This window comes from Hirundo rustica, chromosome 3 (genome assembly GCF_015227805.2).
Source record: "Hirundo rustica isolate bHirRus1 chromosome 3, bHirRus1.pri.v3, whole genome shotgun sequence".
NCBI lineage: Eukaryota > Metazoa > Chordata > Aves > Passeriformes > Hirundinidae > Hirundo > Hirundo rustica.
This window is the reverse complement of record NC_053452.1, coordinates 23,376,740-23,398,615: the sequence shown is the minus strand read 5'-3', so window position 1 is coordinate 23,398,615 and position 21,876 is coordinate 23,376,740. Positions and strand designations below refer to the sequence as shown.

At 38.5% G+C, this 21,876-nt stretch overlaps 1 protein-coding gene across 1 annotated transcript in view; it reads left to right on the top strand.

Moving 5' to 3' along the window:
• PPP2R5A (protein phosphatase 2 regulatory subunit B'alpha) overlaps nucleotides 1-21,876 on the top strand; it is a 42,578-nt gene that overhangs the window by 5,106 nt on the left and 15,596 nt on the right. The window contains exons 2-3 of the mRNA XM_040058561.2: nucleotides 12,739-12,935; nucleotides 18,135-18,236. Coding sequence (XP_039914495.1) covers nucleotides 12,739-12,935; nucleotides 18,135-18,236 — 299 coding nt within the window. The remainder of the gene's footprint in view (nucleotides 1-12,738; nucleotides 12,936-18,134; nucleotides 18,237-21,876) is intronic.

The window sequence follows — 21,876 nt, the reverse complement described above, 5'->3', positions numbered from 1 at the left end:
TGTTATTTCCTCTTCTCTAGTCCCCCATCCTCCACCTTTTGTATTCAACATCCTCTGCGACTGTGATCATCTTGGATGAGTTTTCCCTTAAAAGTGAGACTCTTTAATTCAGATGAAGAATGAGGATGTTCTGTGAGGAATTTATGTTTACCTCTTACTATAATCTCAGCAGGGCGCACTATGAAGTAGTCAGAACTTCCTTTTTAGTGAAGTTACAATCTTGAGAAATAAACAACCTATAACAGATAAAAAAGCTGTAGTAGTTCCATGAAAAACTAGCTGTTTGAATTTTTTTCTATATTAAGGAACTGTTCTTCATTTATGGAGCGGAACATTTTAGTCTTTAATTCTTAACAAATTGGCCTTTTTTTTATCCGTAGACTTGAATTTTTGGTCTTGGAATATGCTTCCATCAAAAGCAGCTCCTAAATATAGAGCCTATTGACAGTCTTCACATGAACTTTTCTATTTCAATCTTTCACATCTTCCTTGTGCCAGCTTAGTATCAGATTTCTTTTTCCATATTCATTGCTTTCTGTTTTAGTCAGATAGTGGTTTTACAGGTGCTGAATTTAATGTTAGTTGCTGTAGGAAATACAAATGGAGTTAGTTGTTGCTGCAGGCTATCTGATCAGAAGGTGATTATTTCAATCTATGGATTTTTTTTAAAACATCTGTCTATCTTAAAATCATTCATTGCTTTTGAAAAGGTGTCATACCAACAGTTCTGGACAGATTAATATTCTTTTTAAGCACAGAAGGGATATGTGTTTTGTTCTGATGAAAAAGAGACATTTCCCTTGAGAAGGCTGTAAAATTTAGCTTCTATACCCTTGTTGTCCTGACTCCTGTTTTAATCTAGCAGGTTAAAATTATGGCTTTGGAGGGTTGGAGCTGCAGCCCTAACGGATGAATAGGTAGTAAGTAACACGTGTTTTAGAAGACTGCCTTGGAAAAATGCTCGACTAGAAACTGGATGGTAACTTCTCTTTAAAGTCTGAATCATCGATTCCTTCAGAGAATTACTGATCTAGTTTCTCTCCAGTTTTGATGTATTTGTGGCCAGTGAATAATGTTGTCTACAAGATGCCTATTTCATAGTATGTTTCTGACTTGAAAGCCGAGTTCGTCATAGTTAAGGTTGCTTTCAGTTTTCCTTCAGAAGACCTTATTCTCAGCTGTTTACAACATTGCTGAACTGTTTGGACTGAAGTTTTCCATGCCAAGTATGGATAATTTTATTTGCAACTGTTCCTCAGGCTAATTTTCTTAGTTTCAGCAAAACCAATTCAAACTACTTTGAATGCTAGAGGAAAGATGAATTTGTATAGTGTCAATATTAAAAAAAAAATCCAAACCCATGTATTGTGTTGAGGTTTAATGCTTGCTGTACTTTGGAGCTTAGCATGTGGTTCTTAATGCAAATGAATCTTGTTTGGCCCAACTGCAGCTGTTGCAGCTCAGCAGCAGGACTGATGAGTTGGTATTTACCAAGCTCTCATGCAGAGCTCCTTCAGGATCTGCTGTGCTGCTCCCATCTGCCGTGCTCTGAGGCTTTCTTTGGGCTTCTTGTCTGTAGAACTGCTAGGACAGCAGCAAAGTGTAGGCAAGACCTGTCATTTTCTGCAAGCAAGAGGCCAGGAGTACGTTACAGGTGGAGGCATGGGATGGAACTGCTGCAGTGATGGAAAAGCTTAAATGGGAAGAGAGGGCAGAGCCCAGCTCCTTGCCAGTGGCTGCAGGGAGCTCAGTGTTTGGAGTCTCAACGCTCCTGTTGGCTGTGAAACTTTCTGGAAATGTTTCTTACCGTGTTCTCTTCTAATTTCTAAACAACTTTTCATTGCAGCCGTGGATTTTGACCTTCCCGTGATTTTCCTGGAACTACACAGGCCTAGGGTTTTTGTTCTGTACATCAGGAATTGATTGCAGATTATCTCGTTCATCAAATGAAAGGGTTTTTTCCTTGAGAATTTAAAATTGAGGAGAGCATAACTGTACATTTGGGGGTGGGAAGTGAAGCTGGGAAGGCTGGTGAAATGTAAATGCAGGATACTAGCCCTCAGTATTTTAAGAATATGGAGGCTATGGGAACAAACAGTAGTCTGCTCAGAATTCAGCAGACCTATATCCTGTTGAAATAGTAGCATGTACTGCTGCAGTGGATATGGTGGGAAAAAGAAAGGGCTATCAATTAAAAAATATGAATAAAAGTGGTGCTGTTGTATTGCCTCTTGCTATTGGGAAAAGATTTCTGTCTCATTCTCATCTTAAGTTTCTTCTCTTTGCCATCGTTTCTCTTGATCCAACCAAGCAAACCTTTGGTGAAATTGATGGGTTTTGTCAGCTTTGTTGATATGATAGGATTCAGAAGATTCAAATTTTGCTGGGGAGTTGTGAGGTGAGAGTAACAGCAGAAATTACATTTGTGCATGTCTATTCAAGAACAATGCTGCAAAAGGAAGATGTTCTATTTCTAGTAAATAGGGGTTTTTTTAAACACTTAGAAATGAAAATATGATAAAGTTACTCCCTACAATAAGGGAACAGCTTTCCACATGTTATACAAGTTTCAAATGACTGATTAGAAGTTTGTACGTGAGACCATCACACGCTTGAAGAGTTGGCAGGCTGTGGGTGACAGCCAATGAAAGTGGCACGGTGGATTTGCTCAGAACTGAAAGAGAGGAGGTGGGTTGAGCAGGTTTAGAGGACAGCATAGCATGGGACGGGAAGGCTGATCTGAAAACAATCAGGAATAAAAAGTCACAGCAATGTGTCTAAATATGAAGGGGGAAACAGCTTCATTTCTGCTATAGCTGTGTTAAAGGGTTCGCAGAGTACAGCACTGCATAAACAAGTGAGCTTTTAGAAGTGATTTAATTGGTTTGTTTCTGTGGATGCTTGGCTCTTCAAAATACAGAGGCACAGTTTTTATTTTATTAATTTCATCCCAAATAAAATTATATGGGAGATGTGTGGGGGGAGCAGTAGTGTTTTTTTTAAAAAAGGTTCTAATTTTAGTGTAGTTATGTAAAACTTTTGAAAAGTGTACTGTATTTTCCATTACAAATTCTATGCTTGAAATATGACATAGATGTAAGATTGAAATCTTGTTAAGCAGCAAAATTTTGGTTCCCCATGTGTGTAAAAGCAACAAATGGTGTTAACCGAGCTTAGGTCTTGAATTATGTATGGGGAAACAAACCTGTGCATTTCAGCATGGTTGGATTCTGTAGGAAAACAGTTACTGTTGTTTTGAGAAGAAAAATGAAGATGTATCACATCTCTTGAGAGACTTGGGCTTGGTCCCGCTGTAAAGTCAGGAAGGACAGAGTTTGGTAATATATATTTGTTCATTTTCCCTTAAGAGTAGGAAGCAGGATTAAAATAAACCAAACACATCAAAATGATGTAAATTGAGTTTAAAAATAGCCAAGAGATTTTGCCCAATGGAGAGGACTTAAAGTGCAGGTTGCCTCATTACTAAACACTTTGTGTTTAAAGTTTTTGGTAGAAAGAGTGTAACTGTTAGAGTATGCTTAAAATCGATGAAAAAAATATCCCAACATTTTATTTATGAGGCTAAATGTCTACTTCACTTTAATTAGGCAAAGAGATTCCACAAATGTTTGGTGTTCACTCAGGATGATCTTGTTCAGGTTGGTAGGAGTTGGGTCACTGAATGCAGCACAGCTAGGATTTCACCCGTGTTCCCTGTCTAATTTTATCATAGCTCTTGCTACTGCAACATAATTATAAAGTATCTCCTTATATTATTGATCCGAGAAGACTTTGAAAAGTAAGAAACATTGTTTGGCCAATTTGTAAACTCTATATTTATCCAAGGAGTTAATCCAATACTTGTAACTTCCACACAGATTTACACAGGAATTCAAAGGAAGAGGTGGGTTTTCCTTGTCTTTTGAAAAGTTAGATTGACTGTTTCCTCTGGCACACGTTTCCTATTAAATTATTCCTCTATGCATCTCCTTCACATTTAAAAGCTAAGTGCTAAATTAACTGCAGGATGAGTTTCTGTACTTCTGTTAAATTGTGTATAACAGCTACCCTTGGTTTCAATAAAGGATATTTTTATATTTCACTTAGCACTAATACTGCCATGTGAAAATTACGTGAGTGTTTCTTCAGTTTCTGGAAAATAAACAGACTTGATTTGTGTTGACTTGTGTGTTCTAGTGTGATGTCAAACTGGAGCACCTTCATCTTACTTAATTTTATACTTGGATATGGTGAGGAAATGATGGGGAAGAGTACAAGTTAATGGATTTTTAATCTGTTAATAATATGCCACGCAGATTCCACTTATGGCATACTTCATAATTACCACTCAGTAATTATAAGCTACCATGACTGACAGTAAAATCAGTCAGACAGGAATTTTGCAGTTACTTAGTGTAAACTTAAATTGGAACTTAAATTGGAAATACAGTTGCTGTCCCTTCAGACTTAAAAGGTGCAAATCACATGGTTTTGTTCAAGCAAAGTTTTTAGGTTCCTATGAATTGAAAGTGTTGTTAATGCAGTCCTGGATAATGGGTATTAAGCTGAAATTTTTACTGAGGCTGTGTGGCACACAGCTTTGTCACCTGCTTTCCAGCTGTCTGTGTGCCCTGGTAAGATTTGTGCAGAGCACTACAGCTGTTGGCGGGTAAAATAGGGAGCAGAGCTGCTCAGATTATTCTTTTAATTCTTATCAGGGTAGAGGTGAAATGCTTACTTGAGTCTACCTTGTCACACCCTCAAGGGCTTTATTGCATCTTCAAAATTACATGTGAAAGTCCAATATTTTGTTGAACCATTATACTTTGATAGGTAACGTTTCTTTAAGAGCAAGTGCTTCCATTTGTGGAAAAGTGTAAACAATGTCACATTCTGGGAACATGGAGCAATTGTCCCTTCTGATCTTTTTGCTTTGACGCTCTCAGAAGCTTGGGCTGTAGTGTCCTTCTACTTCTGTAGTCTCTTGGGTTTTGCTGCTGGTTAATTTTCCTGGCACAAGAGTGAATTATGTGGAGTAACAAGTTGCTTGTGCAGCCTCTCTGGCTACTTCCACCTTGTGGCTCATTCAGTGTAACCTTAGATTTTAAAGAAAGGACCTGTTTACATACACACCTTGATCTTTATTTGCCCTCTTCTTAGGGGGACTTCTTTAAAGCATCTCTATTTTACCATAACAAAAGCCTTTGTTGCGTTTTAATATTTAGAAAGCTGTTTAGGAGCTGTCTTTTCTGTTTGGGAAAGCAGTTTCAATTCTTGGGTCTTTGTATCAATTTCTGTAATTTTAAGTTAAAGCTGCTATCTGTCCTATATTCACATCTTCTGAGAAACAATTTCCCATTCAAGAAATTAATTACTCTCCCTTTTTCCAACTGAATGACCTGGCTGTGCATATGAATTCCACGAAAGGATTTATCACCCTTAAATTTAAAAGGCTCTTCCTTAAAGAGACAGGTTCCTGTTTTAAATTAATTTTTCAGAGGCTCTGGGTACATTCAGAACCATCTTATTCTGCTGTTTGATCAGTCACTAAAACTGCTTTATGGGTTTTTAATGAAGACAGCAAATACAGTAGCAGTGTGTGCCAAAACCATAAATGAACACATTGGAGAGCATTATAGTTGACTTATAGGTGGGAGCAAGCTTGTTTTAAGTACAAGAGCAGTGGGGGGGATAATTGTTTTTTGGAAATGTAACACTTCAGCTGTGTAAGAAGTGAAACTTCTTTGCCTTTTCTAATAAATAGAGTGTCACTCTGAACAAAACTTCATATGGTTAGTCCTGCAAATTCCTCAACTTCTTAGTACTTTCAAAAGCAAAGCTGATTCAACTGTGTCAGTCCATTGGACAATTTTTCCCCTGCTTTTCCTTGTTGTTCATGGAACTGAATTTCAGCTAGGTTCTGAACTGCTCTTGAGATAACCATTGTATTGTTAGACTTGTACATTTTGCTAAGGGTAACTTTAGGGTGTTTTTGTTCCTGTTCCAGGGGTTGGTATGCTTGGTGAGTTTTTATTTGTTTAAAGAATCAATGGTGCTTTAATTCTTCTGTTTTTTAGAAAGTGTGGTAGAAATAAGGTGAATTGTGGCAGGCCCAGTTACTAGAGTCTAAGGACCAAGAGGATAATTTGTATTACTTTTCATTTTAACCGCTTGTTTTCTTTTGTAATTAAACAGTAAGAAATAGGGCTCTTAATACAAAAGCATTTCAGCGGTGTACTTTCTTACTCTCTGAAGTGTCTTGGTTGACTCAAATCTTAATTAAAAATCAAGGGATTTGACATGGTAGTAGCTGGAGACTCTTAACTATATGAGGTTATAAGAAAGCCTGGAAGATGGCAGAAACAATCTAGATAAGACACTTGCAGTTCATTATCATTGCAAGAAGCTGTGTCACAGAATTTGTGACAGATGTTGTTAAATCAGATGGGCTTTTCAGATTTTCTGGAGTGATTTGCAGAGGTCAACTGCTGGCCACGTGGAGCAGCAGATGAGACTCTCTGAACAAACATCTTACTGGGTAGGAGACAGCTTTCCATGGGTACTTTTTACTGAATGGCTTTGTCATGGGTTAACATGGCAAATTTCCTTTGCAAACAGAAACAGGTGAATGTGAAACCACTGCAGACTTAAAAATTACCTGTAGCCTAGACTTGTAACTAACTCTAAACTGCACCGTATGTGAATAAAAGGAATTGTTGATTGTTATTCTCATCTAGTTTTAATTCTAATATGCGATTTCCTTTTATTTTTTTACTTTCCTGGCATGTATCACAGAATTAATCTTAAATTCAGAATATTCCAGTGAGCAAAATTTCTGGTTTTCTTACTATTTCAAAAGAGACCAGAGATCTACTATGTGGAGGGTGCCACAGTGTGCAAGTCTTGTCTGATGACCATCTGCAGAATAGTTTACTTAAAAATGGAAATACAGGAGAAGCTCAGCTTGTTGCCTTGATTGCCCCTTTTCAGTCCTGATTTCTGAAATGAGTAGGTTAAATGTTAGACAGGATTGACCAACTTGGCAATTCTGTGCCAAGTCCTTTTTGTGTTTGTGGGTTTTTTGTTTTGGTTTTGTTTATCTCCTGTAGATAGTATAGATAGTATAATTTTCCTTTCTATAATGATTGAAAATGCATTTTAATTACATTGTCTTCCAAATCTTCTCTAGTGAACAAACTTACTATTGAATAAGGAGCTGGTTAACTTTTAAGATACATAATGTTGTTCTGACTCCCTTATCTGTCCTGGAAAGTCAGAGTTCTGTTTACTGACAACATGCAGAAAAATTCACTAAGCCCCTTCCAGAGCCCTGGCAACATCTGTAGACTTTGGGGTAACAGGTAATTTGAAAATACATTCAAAAGAATGTATTGAGCTCTTGATTGGAGGGAGCAGAGGAAAAACCTACAACCTGGTCTACTAAAAAATAGTGCTTGTTCCTTAGGGTGACAAAGATTTTTTAATGTGGAAAACCTGAAAGCATTGATGAAAAATTCCTTGGATGCCTACGGTGCTGCGCAGAGCTCGTCTGAGTAGCCCCATCAGTTTCAGTGGGGCTGGTGAGCTGCCAAAAGCTGGAATTGTGGGAACTTCTCTTATGAGTGTATGGAGTTACTGGGTAATGTTATACACTACCAGGGCAGCCAAGTCTACGGGGAATACATTTTTTCTTTAAAAAGGAGCTTAAAGTGATTTAAAACAAAAGGCCGAGAATAATCAAACCTGGCAACAAACTGTATTATTCTCAGAAGTGTCTAACTTAACTGAAAAATCTTACCTACACATTATCTCATGCCTCAATACTTGGATGATGTGGTTCCAGAGGAGATGGTAAACTAACTTAACAGCTCACTGCAGAGAGCTTCTGCTCCCGTCTCTAATCCTGTGCCAGAGCTGATGCACATCAGGCCCCTCCAGAAGCCATTTAACCTCACTAATAAGACCATGTTATTGAGTTAAAGCAGCTTAGGAAGAGCCTGACAAGTTCCAGAGCCGGTGCTGATGGATGGATGTGACTAGAACAGAGAAAGGGAAGGGAGGAGTAATTGGGAAAGGGGGTAGCCGGGAGAGAGACCTCTCTCAATCTCTTTCAGCCAACGACTTTGCTGCCTGTCAGGCTGCAGATGGAGACTTCTGAGAACCTGGAAAACTCTGTGCCCTGCTTTAACATCAACTGCACCAAAACTGCATCGCCTGAAAATGTTTTGTCATGCCTGTAACATCAGCACTGACACTTAGATGCTAGGGGAGATCACAACAATCACGTACAAGAGCTCTCTGGGACAAAACCAGATATTAAATTGAGGTCAAATGGGACTCCCCATGCTTGGTTTATGTAAGTGGGGCAGAGTTTATCACACTCCCTCCTTTTCAGGCTAATGGTCTCTGAAAGCAGCAGGCTGTACAAGAACGTGGATTCCTTCAAATTAAAAGCTGCAAAACCAAACCTGGGGATTTGATATCTCGTAGTCCACGTGTTCCTCTCTCCATGTCAGTGTTAAGGCTTGGTCCTGCTCCAGCAGATCCCTCCACCACTGAGTACAGCTGAATACAGTGCAGTAAGTGTGACCAGACAGCAGAGACTAAACCCTAAACTTTGCACTGTGGAATGCAGCATAACCGTGACATGATCCTTTTCATGGATTCACTTTGTCAGGGAATTATGTAGAAGTGTAGAATTGCCACCAAGTTCTAAGGAGATATGTGGTACTTTATTCCATAATATCGTTGCCTCAGGGCTTGAAAGGGCTGTGTACAAACTGCTTTAAGAGGCTGTCAGACCAAAGCTCCTTCGTTGTTTCTCTGGCTTCCTGGGGTAGCTCTTTTGGGAAAAAGCAAAAATATTTAATTAGAGAGACTTAAAAAAAAAAAAAAGAAGGAAAATGTTTGTAAATGTTTGAGAGGGTTTGTTTTGTATTGGCAGGGAAACTACAAATTTTGAACTTGCATTTGTGCAGTTGAGTGTTTTTGTGGATTTGGAGTCTGGTTTCTGCTGATGAATCAAGGATTATGTTAGCGTCTCTGGCTTTGTACTGAAGGTCTTGGGTAAACAATTTTGTTGAGAAAGGAGAATTATCTTTCTTTTCCTTCCAGGAGGAAGGCCTGTAAGCAAAAGAGATAAATATATTGTAGGAAGACATCATTGTAGTGTGTTGTTGTCTCCAGTTATGTACCAGTGAGGTACCTCTTGTGAATTCTTTTTCTTCCCGTATTTTACCTGGGCCTTCCCTAGGAAGATTAGTCTCTTAACTCAATATTCCATGCTTAGATTTGCATTGATGGCCTTATAAATCTGAAAGCATTCAGTTTAAAGCAAGTCTGTACAATCGTGCTGTTTCAACATTTTAAAACATCTGCTCAGGAAGAACTTCCAAGTCAAAATGCTTGCTACATTTTGTCCTTTATTATTGTGCCTACTGTCTGTAATGACGGAGGGTATGTAAACAGTAGAAATAGTCTGTGGAAAATTTAAGTATTATGAAGTGCAACAATCAAATTAAGTATTTTAATCAGGTACAAGCTCTCTACTATCTATCATGGAATTGACCAGAGGCAAGTCATGATTAAAGTGGATCATAATTTGCAATAATTCTTTTGGTGCTGGATGTTAAGTTTTGTCTTCAGGATTGCCCATCATCATTCAGGGTTGTTTCACTGAGGCATCCACTGTCTACTTTGAACCTAATTTATCTTCTGTGGTCTTTATGGTATTTAGGGTATTTGAAGATTAACAATTATCTTGAAGTCCACATGTACAATGTAAATCTTCATAGAATATTAGATCAAAGCTGGTTTAAAAATCATGCTGTTGGTTGTTCAACTACTAAATCTAAAAGCTCCAGTTTTTTATGCAGTTCTGGTGGCACAGTTTATTTTATTCCAAGAACAGGAATAATATCTTGTGGTATAAAGTTGTCTGGCTTTCGCCGTGCTGGGATAGTTAAAGGCAAGGCTTTGAAAAGTTAAGAACCCGATCTGACAAAACAAATTTTCCTCAATCACTTGGTGGTTCCCATGGTACCTTTCATAACATTCCTGGGACAAATGTGCAATGTGTCAGGCAGGGATTGAGCACATGAAGACAGATTGTGCTGATAGAACAGAACTGGCTTTTTGTTACCTTTTTTTTGCCATGGTTGCACATAATTTTCATCTCTTGCACATGACTAGAGTAATAAGTAGATAAAATAATTGTGTTTCCCCTTGTAAGTACAAAAAAAGGATGTATGTGTAGAAGAAGATACTTCCTTTGGTTTTACTTTAAATAGTAAAACAAAATAATTTACTTTAATATTAACAAAACAGATTAATGGGCAGGTTTTTCATTTGAGGAAGCGTGTCCAATTGAAAGAGATCAGGTTGCTAATGAAATGGACTGCTGATGCATGGCAGGGGAGAGATTCTCTTTTACTCTGGTGTCTAACTAGAAGTGGCTAATGCAGGAATTTATTTGGTATCCTAGGGAAGGTAGTAAGTGATTTAATTATTTTGTATGAATTCCAGTTACTGGCATTTAACCTGGGGTCTTTAGTCTGAACCATGGTTAGAAGTACTCAGGTGCTGTCTGCTGGTTTTTGAAACTTCTAAGTAAATTTTGCTTAGTGATACTTAGGTTTTTTTTTTTTTAATTTCTTTTTAATTTTTTATCATCAGCTAATTGTGTTGTATTAGCTGTACCTCTCTTGTGGACCTTTGTAATTTGGACTGTAGTTGAGTTTGAAATGAGGGTAAGAGTAGGATTGGTTCCTGTGTTAGTCTGGCTATCAGCTTGGGGCTAGCAACAAAAAACGCTGCCCTCTGTGTCGGTTTCTTAAATTAGGCTTTTTGGATTTTATCCTCAGCATGTCACTGTTATTCCTTTGTTGCTATGATACAATACTTACACATGCAATCCGCTGTAGAATATTAGAAGATCTGACCTGAAATGTTACATAACTTACAAATGTTTTTACAGCTGATGTTCATTATGTTGCAGAGTGTAACAAGTTGTCTCTTTGTAGTTAACTGAGTGAAATAAGCATCTTGCGAGGTTTTTATTCGAAAGAAAAATGGCTTTAAAACAGCAGAATTGACATTCAGAAGTGTGAATCGTTCTTCATGAGGGAGCAGTAATTGCTGGCTCGTTCAAAAGCTCCCTGAAGTTGTTATGCTCAGCTAAAAGGATCATATCTGTCAGGTGGGGAAAGGAACACAATACAGAATTCTGGTGCCTGGATTTCCAGGGCACAGTCAGCACTATGGGTTACACTGGAGGCATGTCAGTCCATTTCAGCAATTACTTTTTTTTTTTTTTTTTAAATGGAAACGAAACAATTCTATCAGATAATTACTGAATATTAAACCTGCTGTGGGCTGTTGTTGTTCCAGCCACTAAATGAAAGGTATTTTGGTAGGAAACTTGAGAAATGGGCATTATCAAAATGAACTGTTAAAGGTATAAACCTAATGAAGTTTGTTTAATTAGTATAATTCTAAAACATTAAAGAGAAGCATGAAGATTTTTCCTGATTTGTTCAGGTTTTAAAGTGAGACAATATTTTCAGTACTCAATTGCCTTTTTCTTGTCTTTAACTTTTTTTGGTGATGAAACAGCAGTGTTCATAGCCATACTGCAGTGAATGAATGATGCTAAGGGACGTAGTCAGGCTGTAGATAAGTCTTGAAAATTCTTCAGGGGAGAGAATTCTTTCTTTGGAGATAAAATTAGGAATACTATTTTTTCACCAGAGTGAGTGAAATGCCTACTGGCTCATAGATGAGGTGATGCTGTGTTGGTACAGTGGCTTTGAACCCCTATAAACAGTTGAAAACAAGAACGAAAGACACATTAAGCCAAATTTTCAGTTAAAACCATGACTTTCTTATGATTGTTATGATCGTGCAGCTTTGGAACAGTTACAATATATTAAGGATGTATTAAATTTTTGAAGAGTGTGGTGCTTGATAATCCGTCTCTTTTAGAGTTAATGTGAAATGCTAATGGAGGAATTCTGCTTATCAGATTACAGGGGTACTGAAGGCTAAAATGAAAATGCTAAGTCACAGCCAAACACATTGTCTTAATAGGCCAAAAAATCTGGAAAATCCTTACATGACTAAGATTGTCATAAATTATTTAGACCAAAGCGTTAAAATTCAGGATTAATCCTTTCGAAATATTGGAATTCTTTCTTCAGAGAAACGTTGATCACATGATGTCAAAAGTATGTGAAGCATTTTGCATTGGGGGAAAAAGACAAGGTTCCTTCAAAGCAGATTTTACAGCTTTTAAGCAGGTTACATAATAAAGGATTAGGGAACAGAATGAGACAAATCGGATGAATGAAAGGTTAGTTTGATGCACTGCTTCTGGATATGACTTTTGGTGATGGAGAGCTGGGACTTGTTAATGTCTGTGTATTTCAAATAAAGTTAATTCAGGCACTCATTGCTGGTAAATATATTTACTGCCATATCTTTGTCCATTATTTCTTTCATGTACCAAAAGTTGGGGATGGTGGGTGTTCCATTTTAACATACAGATATTTTCAGTTTTGCCAAAATTGCTTAGTAATCTGCTATTAGTTTGCTGACTATGAAGCACAACATTCCTCATTAAAAAAAGAGTCGTAGCTATGCAAGTTCTTGTCAACAAAATAGATTTAGAAAACCTGTGTTTGCTTCTACAGACTTAAGTGTTTGGGGTTTTGGTTTTGTTTTTTTTTTTTTCTTTTGTAGATGCCACCTTCAATGAACAGCAAGATCTTTTTTGTCAGAAGTTGCAACAGTGTTGTGTGCTCTTTGACTTCATGGACTCTGTTTCAGACCTGAAAAGCAAAGAAATCAAGAGAGCAACACTGAATGAACTGGTTGAATATGTTTCAACAAATCGTGGAGTGATTGTTGAATCAGCTTATGCTGACATAGTGAAAATGGTAAGTAGAATGCTCTTGTTATGGTTTGAATTTTAATAAAATACCTTAATCAGTTTATGACTCCTAATGGCATTTAACTCAAAATTGTGGTTGGTTATTCTGCTTATACAATATAATATAATTTGTTAATGGTAACTTGGCTCAGAAAGGCTTGTAAAAACAAACAGCTTGCAAGTTTTAATTATGAGCTGAAACATTCAGGTTAATTAAAATGAAGGAACGGGTACGCTGCAGATACTTGCAGTCCGGGTAAGCTATAAAGTTGTTCTCTTTCAGAAAACAGCAATATTTCAGTGCTGCCTGTCTTTATTTACTAGTGGCAACAGAGAGTTAGGCTAAAGTTTTCTGGTAGTGATTGCTGCAGGCACTGGTGACAGCAGAAAGATTTATCAGTATAAGAGAGCAGCTCTACTTTGTAAATACTGTATATGGTTGTTTGTTATTATTTTGGCCTTGGAGAGCTGTACTAGAGTAGCCTAAGTGGTTTGTTGAAGTTATAAACCATAGGATGACTTGTCCCATGCAATTGCTCCTAATGGCTTGCTGAATAATGAACAAAATATTTGTGGTTGTTATCTGCTGATTTTCCCAGGTGTTTATGTGCATTTTCAAATGCTACTTAAGTAATGTTTTTGATCTGCCTATACTCCATGTACAGGGAATGCAAATGAAAGACACTTGAGAATAATCTGAATTTATTTTTTATTCCTAGAAATGTGAAATGTAAAAACAATGGCTTTAGTGCCCTTGCATTTACATTAATAGTTCTCTAAACTTTGAAGTTTACATAGATAAAATGCTGACTTTAAAAGAGCTCTCAGGAAGCAGCTTGAGAGCTTGTGTAGTTCTCTATACAGTACAAGCTAGTTTTTTCTTAAGGTTCGTTTTGTTTGTTGTTTGCTTGGGTTTTTTTTTTCTGGGCAGCTGATAGGGAAGATCAGATCTTTAATGTAAATAAGTGTGGATGTTCTGCCATTATACTGAAGAGCTAGGATTATTGAAACCCTTTTAATCGTTTTGGCTGTTTCAGCAGATGCTTATTAAGTTTTACAAAAAAATCTAGGACACTGCAGGGTTCTGTATAGTTTCGTTTTTAAAGGACCTGTTTTTCTGTGCTAAACGTTTTTTACATGAGAAAATAAAGGACAAAGTATGTTCACCTCTTCTCGGGCTTCTTTTTTTTTCTTGCTGCTGGTGGCAGCAAGCCTAAATCCTTGCAGCATTTTCTTACTCTGTGTGCCCTCTGTAGCCCCTTGTTAGAAGAAAGAATATACTAACTAGCCCATAGTACTTGTTGAAGGGAGGTTTTCTTTTATATTGGAGTTGTTTTCTTTTCTTGGAGATAAGGTGGTGTCGAGCTGTTCTTTTGAGGTTTTTGTTGTTGTGCAAATGATCGGATTCTGTGGATGCTTGTTTTTCCTTCCATAACAAATTTCCATCTCCTTTTCTCCGCTAAAATGACAGAGAGTGAAGAAGCTCAGTGAGAGTTTTAATGCTCACTGAGAGCTTTTTGAGCGCTCGAGACAAAAGATCCCTCCAAGCTTGAATAGTATTTCTAATCTCCCTGGCAACTGGCAGCAGAAAAGGCCTTTCCTGAATTAGGATGAAGTACCAGCTTTCAGAAAAAAAAATCTGCCTGGGTCTGTCTCTCCCTCCACATAACACCTGTGTCAGACTCAAGGCCTTTCCTGGTAGCAAAACTTGCTTGAGATTGAAGAGTTACTGTTTCATGTTTTGGTTTTAGGCTGTTCAGTGTTCCTACATTAAAAGAAAAAAAGAAAGAGTTTTAATGTAGAGTTTGAAGTGTGATTTTGGGATGAAAAGGTAGAAATGGCCTTAATGTAACCCGGCTATCATCTGACTGCCGGTAGGGGACAGGCCGAGTGGCAGAAGCAGAGACCAAGCTTTCTTTCCAAAGCCCCTTGGCTTTCTCTCGGCCGGGGACAGCCTCGGGTTTCAAACAGGTTTCCTTGGAGTCGCCCGAGCTGTGGGGAGGCTGAGTCAACAATGCCTTTAAGACAGCGGGAAGGGGAAGGACGTGTTGTTTGTGAGCGGTGTAGGCAAGGGCTGTGCAGGTGGGGAGCTCTCTGGGGCTCCTCTCCTCCGCTGCTCTCTGTTGCAGGGACAGCTGCCGAGCCCAGGATCACACGGGCTCCTGCGCTTGTCTCTGCTCTGCTTGCATCCGCAGGCAGGGAGCTTGAAATGATACCGGGGTCATTTCAAGCCACTGAGGATGGGACAATGTCATTTTAAAAAGTCTTTGTTTAAACGTGCGGGTCACACTGGGGGTTATCTTTTTGGTGCCTCGGGCAACCTGATTTTCCTTCAGCTGAGGAAGAGTTTTGTTCGCAAATAGTTTAGAAGGTGTAGCACAGCGCCTCTGTTCTGGGTCATCTAAAAGTAGTGTGTTTTCTGTCTGGAAATTCTCAGTTAAGAGTACTCTGAAACTAAAATGAAATTAAGGTTTGGTATTGTGAATATTTCAAGTTTTAAAACTTCCTGGGAAATATGAAAGTTCCACCTTTTATCAGTTTTGGGAACATGGCAGAAATGCCTCTTCAGTACACATAACTCTTCATCTCCTTGTGCCTATCAACGTCCCCTTGTCCCCCAGCAGAATATAAAAATCTAATGTAACGAGATTGTCCTAACAGGCTGTATGAGTTGTGAGTTCAGAATTTAAGAGAAATCAGGTATCCTCAATCTGCACAGTCTGAAATCGGAATTAAACCTAGTATCTTTCAAATGTATAGACAATAAGGGATTTTGTTTTGTTTTGTTTTTTGTTTGTTTGTTTTGTTTTAATAAAATATAATTGCTGTATCTCAGTACACTAACTGGCACATTTTCTGATGTCATTGTTGAAAAACTTTGAGATTTAATTTAGAAAGCTGATGTTGGATTTCTCTGGGAATCTGTCCAGCGGTAAAAGCCTTTTATGACTTGTATTTCTGAAATCACCGTTTTGGGATAGGACACCGCTTGGGAAAGAAAAATAATGTTTTCAATAATATGAGAGGACATAGAGAATGATTTGCAAAAGTATTGCAAACATAATAAAGTAAATTAACTGGCTTTTTGGGGGAGAGACAGGCTAGTATGTAAAAAGGGTGCAAGTTTATTTTAAGTTTCATATACTCTCAGGAGATGAATGATGCTAGTGGAAGTATTGAATACTCTGAAAATCATACAGTTGGTTTTCCAAAGGCCTGGCTATGGGGCTTGCTAATTGTTTCTGCTACGGAAGTGTATTTAGAAGCTTTGTTTTGGACATGAAACTTACTCACTACTCTGAGGTTCTGTGCTGAAGGCTGACCAGCTCAGTTCAGTGAGATGCATCTAGAAAGAAAAAGAAGTGTTTTCAGAAGATGTCACCAGAGCACTTGAAAGCAGAGGTAGAACATTCTCTGTAGCAGACTGATTCATATGCTGGAGGGTTTTATTGCTTACCTGGTAAGAGTAGATAAAGCAAATAAGAGAACCAGGATTTTGAGCTTGGTTAAAGCTAATGTTCTCTCTGATTACTATTTCCCCCTCCTCTGCCCACCAGCCTTTTGTTCTTGAGCTTTGGAATCCCAAGTCCCTTGTGTTTACAATGTCAAAGGACAACTGTATTGGTTTTAGTGGGGTTGTTTGTTTGTTTGGGGGTTTTGGTTTTTTGTGGTTTTTCCTGTGCATTAAGCTCGGAGACAGCTGAGCCCATGCACTCAGAACTTCAGTGCACTTCCAACCCAGGGCAGCAGCAGGAGACAGTGCCACGACACAGAGCAAAGGGCACAGGAGGAAATGAAAAGTCATTTAATGCAATAGCTGTGTAGCTGTCTCTCTCCAGGCAGCAACTGACAGAACGAGAGGACACAGTCTTAAGGTGTGCCAAGGGAAATATAAGCTGGATATTAGGGAAAGGTTTTTTACAGAAAGGGTGATAAAAGTATTGGAATGGCCTGCCCAGGGAGGTGGTGGAGTCACCATCCCTGGATGTGTTTAAAAAAAGACTGGATGTGGCACTAGGTTTAGTTGAGGTGTTAGGGCATGGGTTAGACTCGATCTTGGAGGTCTCTTCCAACCTACACGTTCTGTGATCTTGTTTAATGAGGCAGCTGATTCTTATGTGCAGAGCCAGCTGGGTGACTTCAGGATGTTTCTCAAGTCCTTTTGCTCAATTCTTGAAACACCTTGGAGACTCCATGGAGTATGTGCAGGAGGATTTTCTGCAAACTGTCGAACAGTTTCTTTTGTGCTTAGTAGGCTTGCGTGATAAGCAGCTGCTTGAAACAGATTTGATCAAAAAGGCTAAAAGAGTTTGAAAGGTGATTGGGAAAGTTGGGTTAAACTTGTTCCTGAAAGAATGGTAAAAAATGCAGAAATGAAATGAACTTCATGTTCTCTTTTGTTTGTGTTAGAGATTTAAATCCAGTATGTTATATGTGGTGCAAGAGATGGCATTTTTACTTTGAAATCTGAATGGTCTTCTATCCACACTTTCATATACTTTAAAAATCCCCAAAAAACCCTTTTTAAACTTGTCCTTTTGAAATGGATTTGATGTGACTGCATCATACTAAAAGTAACTTAGAGTAACTTTAAGTAAAAGTAGCTACTGTGTGAAACGGAAAAGCTAGAATGGTTACCTGTTTCTAACTTTCCAAACCCTTAAAACATCTTGAAATTTTCAAAGGTGAAAAATGTAAACAGAAACATCTTGAAATCAAATAAAGTAAAGAACTGTAGAAATAAGATACATTTTTGGGATTGTCTGCCTTACACAATAGACGTGCTCTCTCTTATGTGGAGAGAGCTCTCTTTAAATAATAATCAGTTATATTTTATTTGTGGTCTTATATAAAACCAGCTCTTGGGGTCACATAGTTAAAAATTGTTTTTTATAGGGGAAGCTGAATTCTTTTCAACTTCCGTAGTTTCAGGGAAGATTCTGGAATGTGACCATATCTAGCTACAAGCCTGTAAAGCAGTTGAGACAAAAGTTACTTTCTTATTTTTCACTGGCGTGTTACAGACTTCTGGGTGGTTGTATTTTGCAATTTTGAAAAAAAAAAAAGATCAAGTGATTTATTATATTACTTTTTCTAGATGGTTTTGTTTCATTTGACTTCAGGATGAATGCAGTACCTTAATGAGTGTGATCTGTGAATGCGTAAGCAGTGATACAATTTAGTTTTGTTTTTTTTTCCCTTGCAGATTAGTTCTAATATTTTCAGAACACTTCCACCTAGTGATAACCCAGATTTTGATCCAGAAGAAGATGAACCAACTCTTGAAGCCTCATGGCCCCACATACAGGTGTGTGATTCCTTTACTTTCAAGCCTTCTTGTAAGGCAAGAAATGTGGATACTTCAGTCATTTTGTGCCTTTCTTAAGAACAAAAAAATTGCTTTTATAATACAATTGAGTTTTTATCCTTGAGAGGGAAAAAATGCGGTGCTTTTTTTAGCATGTGTAAATATGGCTGAATATAACTCTTCTAAATGGCTTAAATACTATTTTTAAACAGAGGCATTGCACTGTTAAATAGTGGTGTATGTATGTCTTGAAACTGTGGGTATTTTAGGTAATTATGTTCTTCACCTAAGAGCTTTGTTTTCTGCAGCTGAGCAGCTTTTTAGTGTTCCAATCAAATAGAGGTTAGTATTAACAGTTCAGTTTCTCGTGGCAATAACAAAAAATAAAGTACTAGCCTTTATTTGTCCTTTGAGCAAATAGAAGTGCCCTCCTTCTTCCCTTCCCTTTTCCCTCCCTCCCTGCAGAAACTTGACAATATCGGCGTTGTTTGGTAACAGTTGCGTGGTTATTCCATTGTTGCGCTTCTGTGGCGATCTCGTGATTTTTATAGCACTGCTGTATCAATCATGGGATTGGCTTGAAACGCTGCTGAGTTTTATTTTCAGTTAACTCTTGGGAGCTGTAAATGTTCAAGCACGTACCTCGGGTAGTTCTTTGGTGAATTTTTGTGAGTAGTTAAAGGAGAGTGAGGTAGCAACTCCTAGCAGTGGGTGGATTAAGGTGCTGCACATCTGCATGCCTTTTGCTCTTTCCTCTCCACAAATAAAATGCCACTCTGCCCCTATAATATTACAGTTCTAATGCATCCACAAATGCTCTTATTTAGAAACTGGGCTTCTGGTATTGATTCTAAAAGGTACATATTCAGCATAGTATTTCAGACTTCAACCAAACAAGAATTAAGTTATTACAAAAAATGACTCTGCAGGTTAAAGGCTGTGAAATATTATTTTCTTATATATAGCTAATTCTAATTCATAGGAGAAATGGCTATAACTGAACTAGATGAGAAGCTTGACTTTGTTGGGTGGGAGGGTGCAAGGGCTAAGTAAATGTCTCTTATAGTCAGTTGCAGCACCATCTGACTCCTGAATCCCTGTAGCTCAGAGGTGAAATTTGTATAAGTTTGCTCAGTTCACTTTAGGTCATAATTAAGCTCTAGACCTGTTCACAGAAGAAGATTTTGTGATCAGTTCACTTGTGCCTTAGGCTTGCCTGAGCAGAATTGAAAGAGGTTTGTAGCCTGTGGTATTATTTGAAATTTTATTTTCAGGTTTCTTCCTTGCTTTTTTCTAAGGGAGTTTTTTGCCAGGCTGTCTGGTCACTGGTTGTGGATTTCCCTCTCCCCTGTCTGTTGTTCATCCTGTCCTTGGAATAGATCACTCCTTGCAGCACAGTGGAAGCAGTTTGTGTTTCCTACTCTGTCCTTTTACAGTTCAGGTACTACTGGACCGTAGAAGACTGAGTTGGATAACTTGCTCATTGCCCTTCAGGAGCACAAAGCTGCTGGAAATGTCAGATTTTGTGTGTGAAAGAAAGGCTTTACCAACCATTCTCCCCCCCAGCAAAATACACTATTATTTTTTGTATAGTCTGAAGGACTGCTTAAGGAGGGAAGGTGTGGATGTTTTGCTGGCTGTGATTTGTGACAGATCAATTCAAACAAATTCCAAATTCTATCCTGATCTGGCAGTCAGGTAGCCAGTTTTCTGGGAAAGAAAAAAAATCTGGACCTCTACTCTTCTCTGCTTGAATCTGTTGACATAATTGGTTAGTAAGTCACCAGTGTGTGTAGCCACAACAAAAGACTCCAGACCTTCAGTAAAATGAGTGGCAACAACTTGAAAGATGTTGTTTTAAAGCAGTGCTCAGGATGGTTTGTAACAGCCAAAACTGAACAGGTTGTCTTTTAAAACCACTGTGCATTTTGAAGCTTAGGGAGTTGCAGAGCTGGTGGAATTGGTAGTTGAAAGCAACAATATTCTAGTGGTACCTGCAAGATTGAATCACTGAGGCATTAGGAGTTGTATTTTGTAGCTCTTTGACCCAAGCAGACCAGTTTTGAGAACAAAAAATACTAAATCCAACATCTTTCCCGTGATTTAGTGTTTCCAAAAGTAATGTTTGTGTTAAACTCAGGAAAGCTGAGCATGCCTGTCTCTTTAGGTAGGATCTGTTGTGGCCAGAATCTGTTCTGGTGCCCCTAGTTTGATTGTTGTTGTTGTGCTTTTAAGTTTGCAAACATTAACATACAAAAGTGCAGAAATGGCCCCTGCAACTTGCTTCCTGAAATGCCCTGGATAAAGAGGCTTTCTTGTATCTCCTAAGGCTCACAAGGATTTCCGAAGTCAGTTGATACCCGGTTGACATGCTGTGTTTAATTGCAGGCAGCTTGTAACAAGATGTTGCAGCATTGTGCTTTTCACTTGGTTCGTCTGGTTGATGTCTATTGCAGACGCTGTATCTGTTTATGGAAAGAAGCCATAATTATCCTTCCTCTCCGGTCCCTTAGGGAAAACAAAATATGCCAATTTAGTGTTCACTCCTAAAAAGTTTTCTATCCCATGACAATTCTAGTGGCTCTTTGTCTGTGTCCTTTCAGGTTTTAATAAATTTCCTCAACCACCTCTAGGTCCGTGCATCTCTGTCTGTGCTGTCAGTATCTTCCTGGAATACCCCAGGATTTCATCTGTCACTTCCATAGCTTCATCGTGAGGATGCATCTTACTCATCCTATGGCTAACCCTTTCTCGGCTTAAGGGCTTGCAAATGCTTAGCAGAGCTTTTTCTTAGAATTCCAACTGTGACTTTGCAATCTTCGAGTTTCATCCTGTATTTATTCTTCTAGGGCTTCAGGGTCAACTTGTCCTTTCTTGTGGGTAATATGACATACTTTTTTTTGCTGTTTTCCCCCCTGGTGATAGCTTCTAATATTGTGGCATTGTCTAAGCAGTTATCACACGTGGCTGTTCTTTGTTGTTGTCGTCACTGACAGAAACATTTCAGAGAGGAATTTATTACAGAAATCTCCAATTAGATTAACTTCCAAAATTAATCCCTATGAAGCTGTGCTATATAACCTCCCTCTGGCCATATGTTGCCCATTTCTATACAAATTTATCTAGTTGCTAATTTGAAAAAGATCAGTAGAATCAGAATGTTTTGGGTTGGAAGGGACCTTTAAAAATCACCTTAGTCCAAGCCCCCCTGCAATAAGAAGAGACACCTTGCCTGAGATCAGGTTGCCCAAGGCACCTGCTCAGTTTGGTGTCATCTGCAAACCTGCTGAGGGTGCTCTCAGTTCCACTGTCTGTGTCATTGATGGAGATATTAAACAGCCATGGTTGAGCTCTTTCTACGACAGAGGATGGAGTATGGTAACATCTAAAATTCTTGCTGCCCAGCAAGGTCATGGAGTCTCTTTTTCTGGAGACATTCAAGCCCCGCCTGTTCCTCTGTCACCTGCTCTAGGTGACCCTGCCTTGGCAGGGGGGTCGGACTAGATGATTTCCAGAGATCCCTTCCAAGCTTCACAATCCTGCTATTCTATGTAAACTGCTGAAATGAAAAGCTCCTCTTACAGTCTGACAAAGGGGGACAAAGTGAAGGGTAGCTTGAATTTCTGAGCCTCTGCTTTGC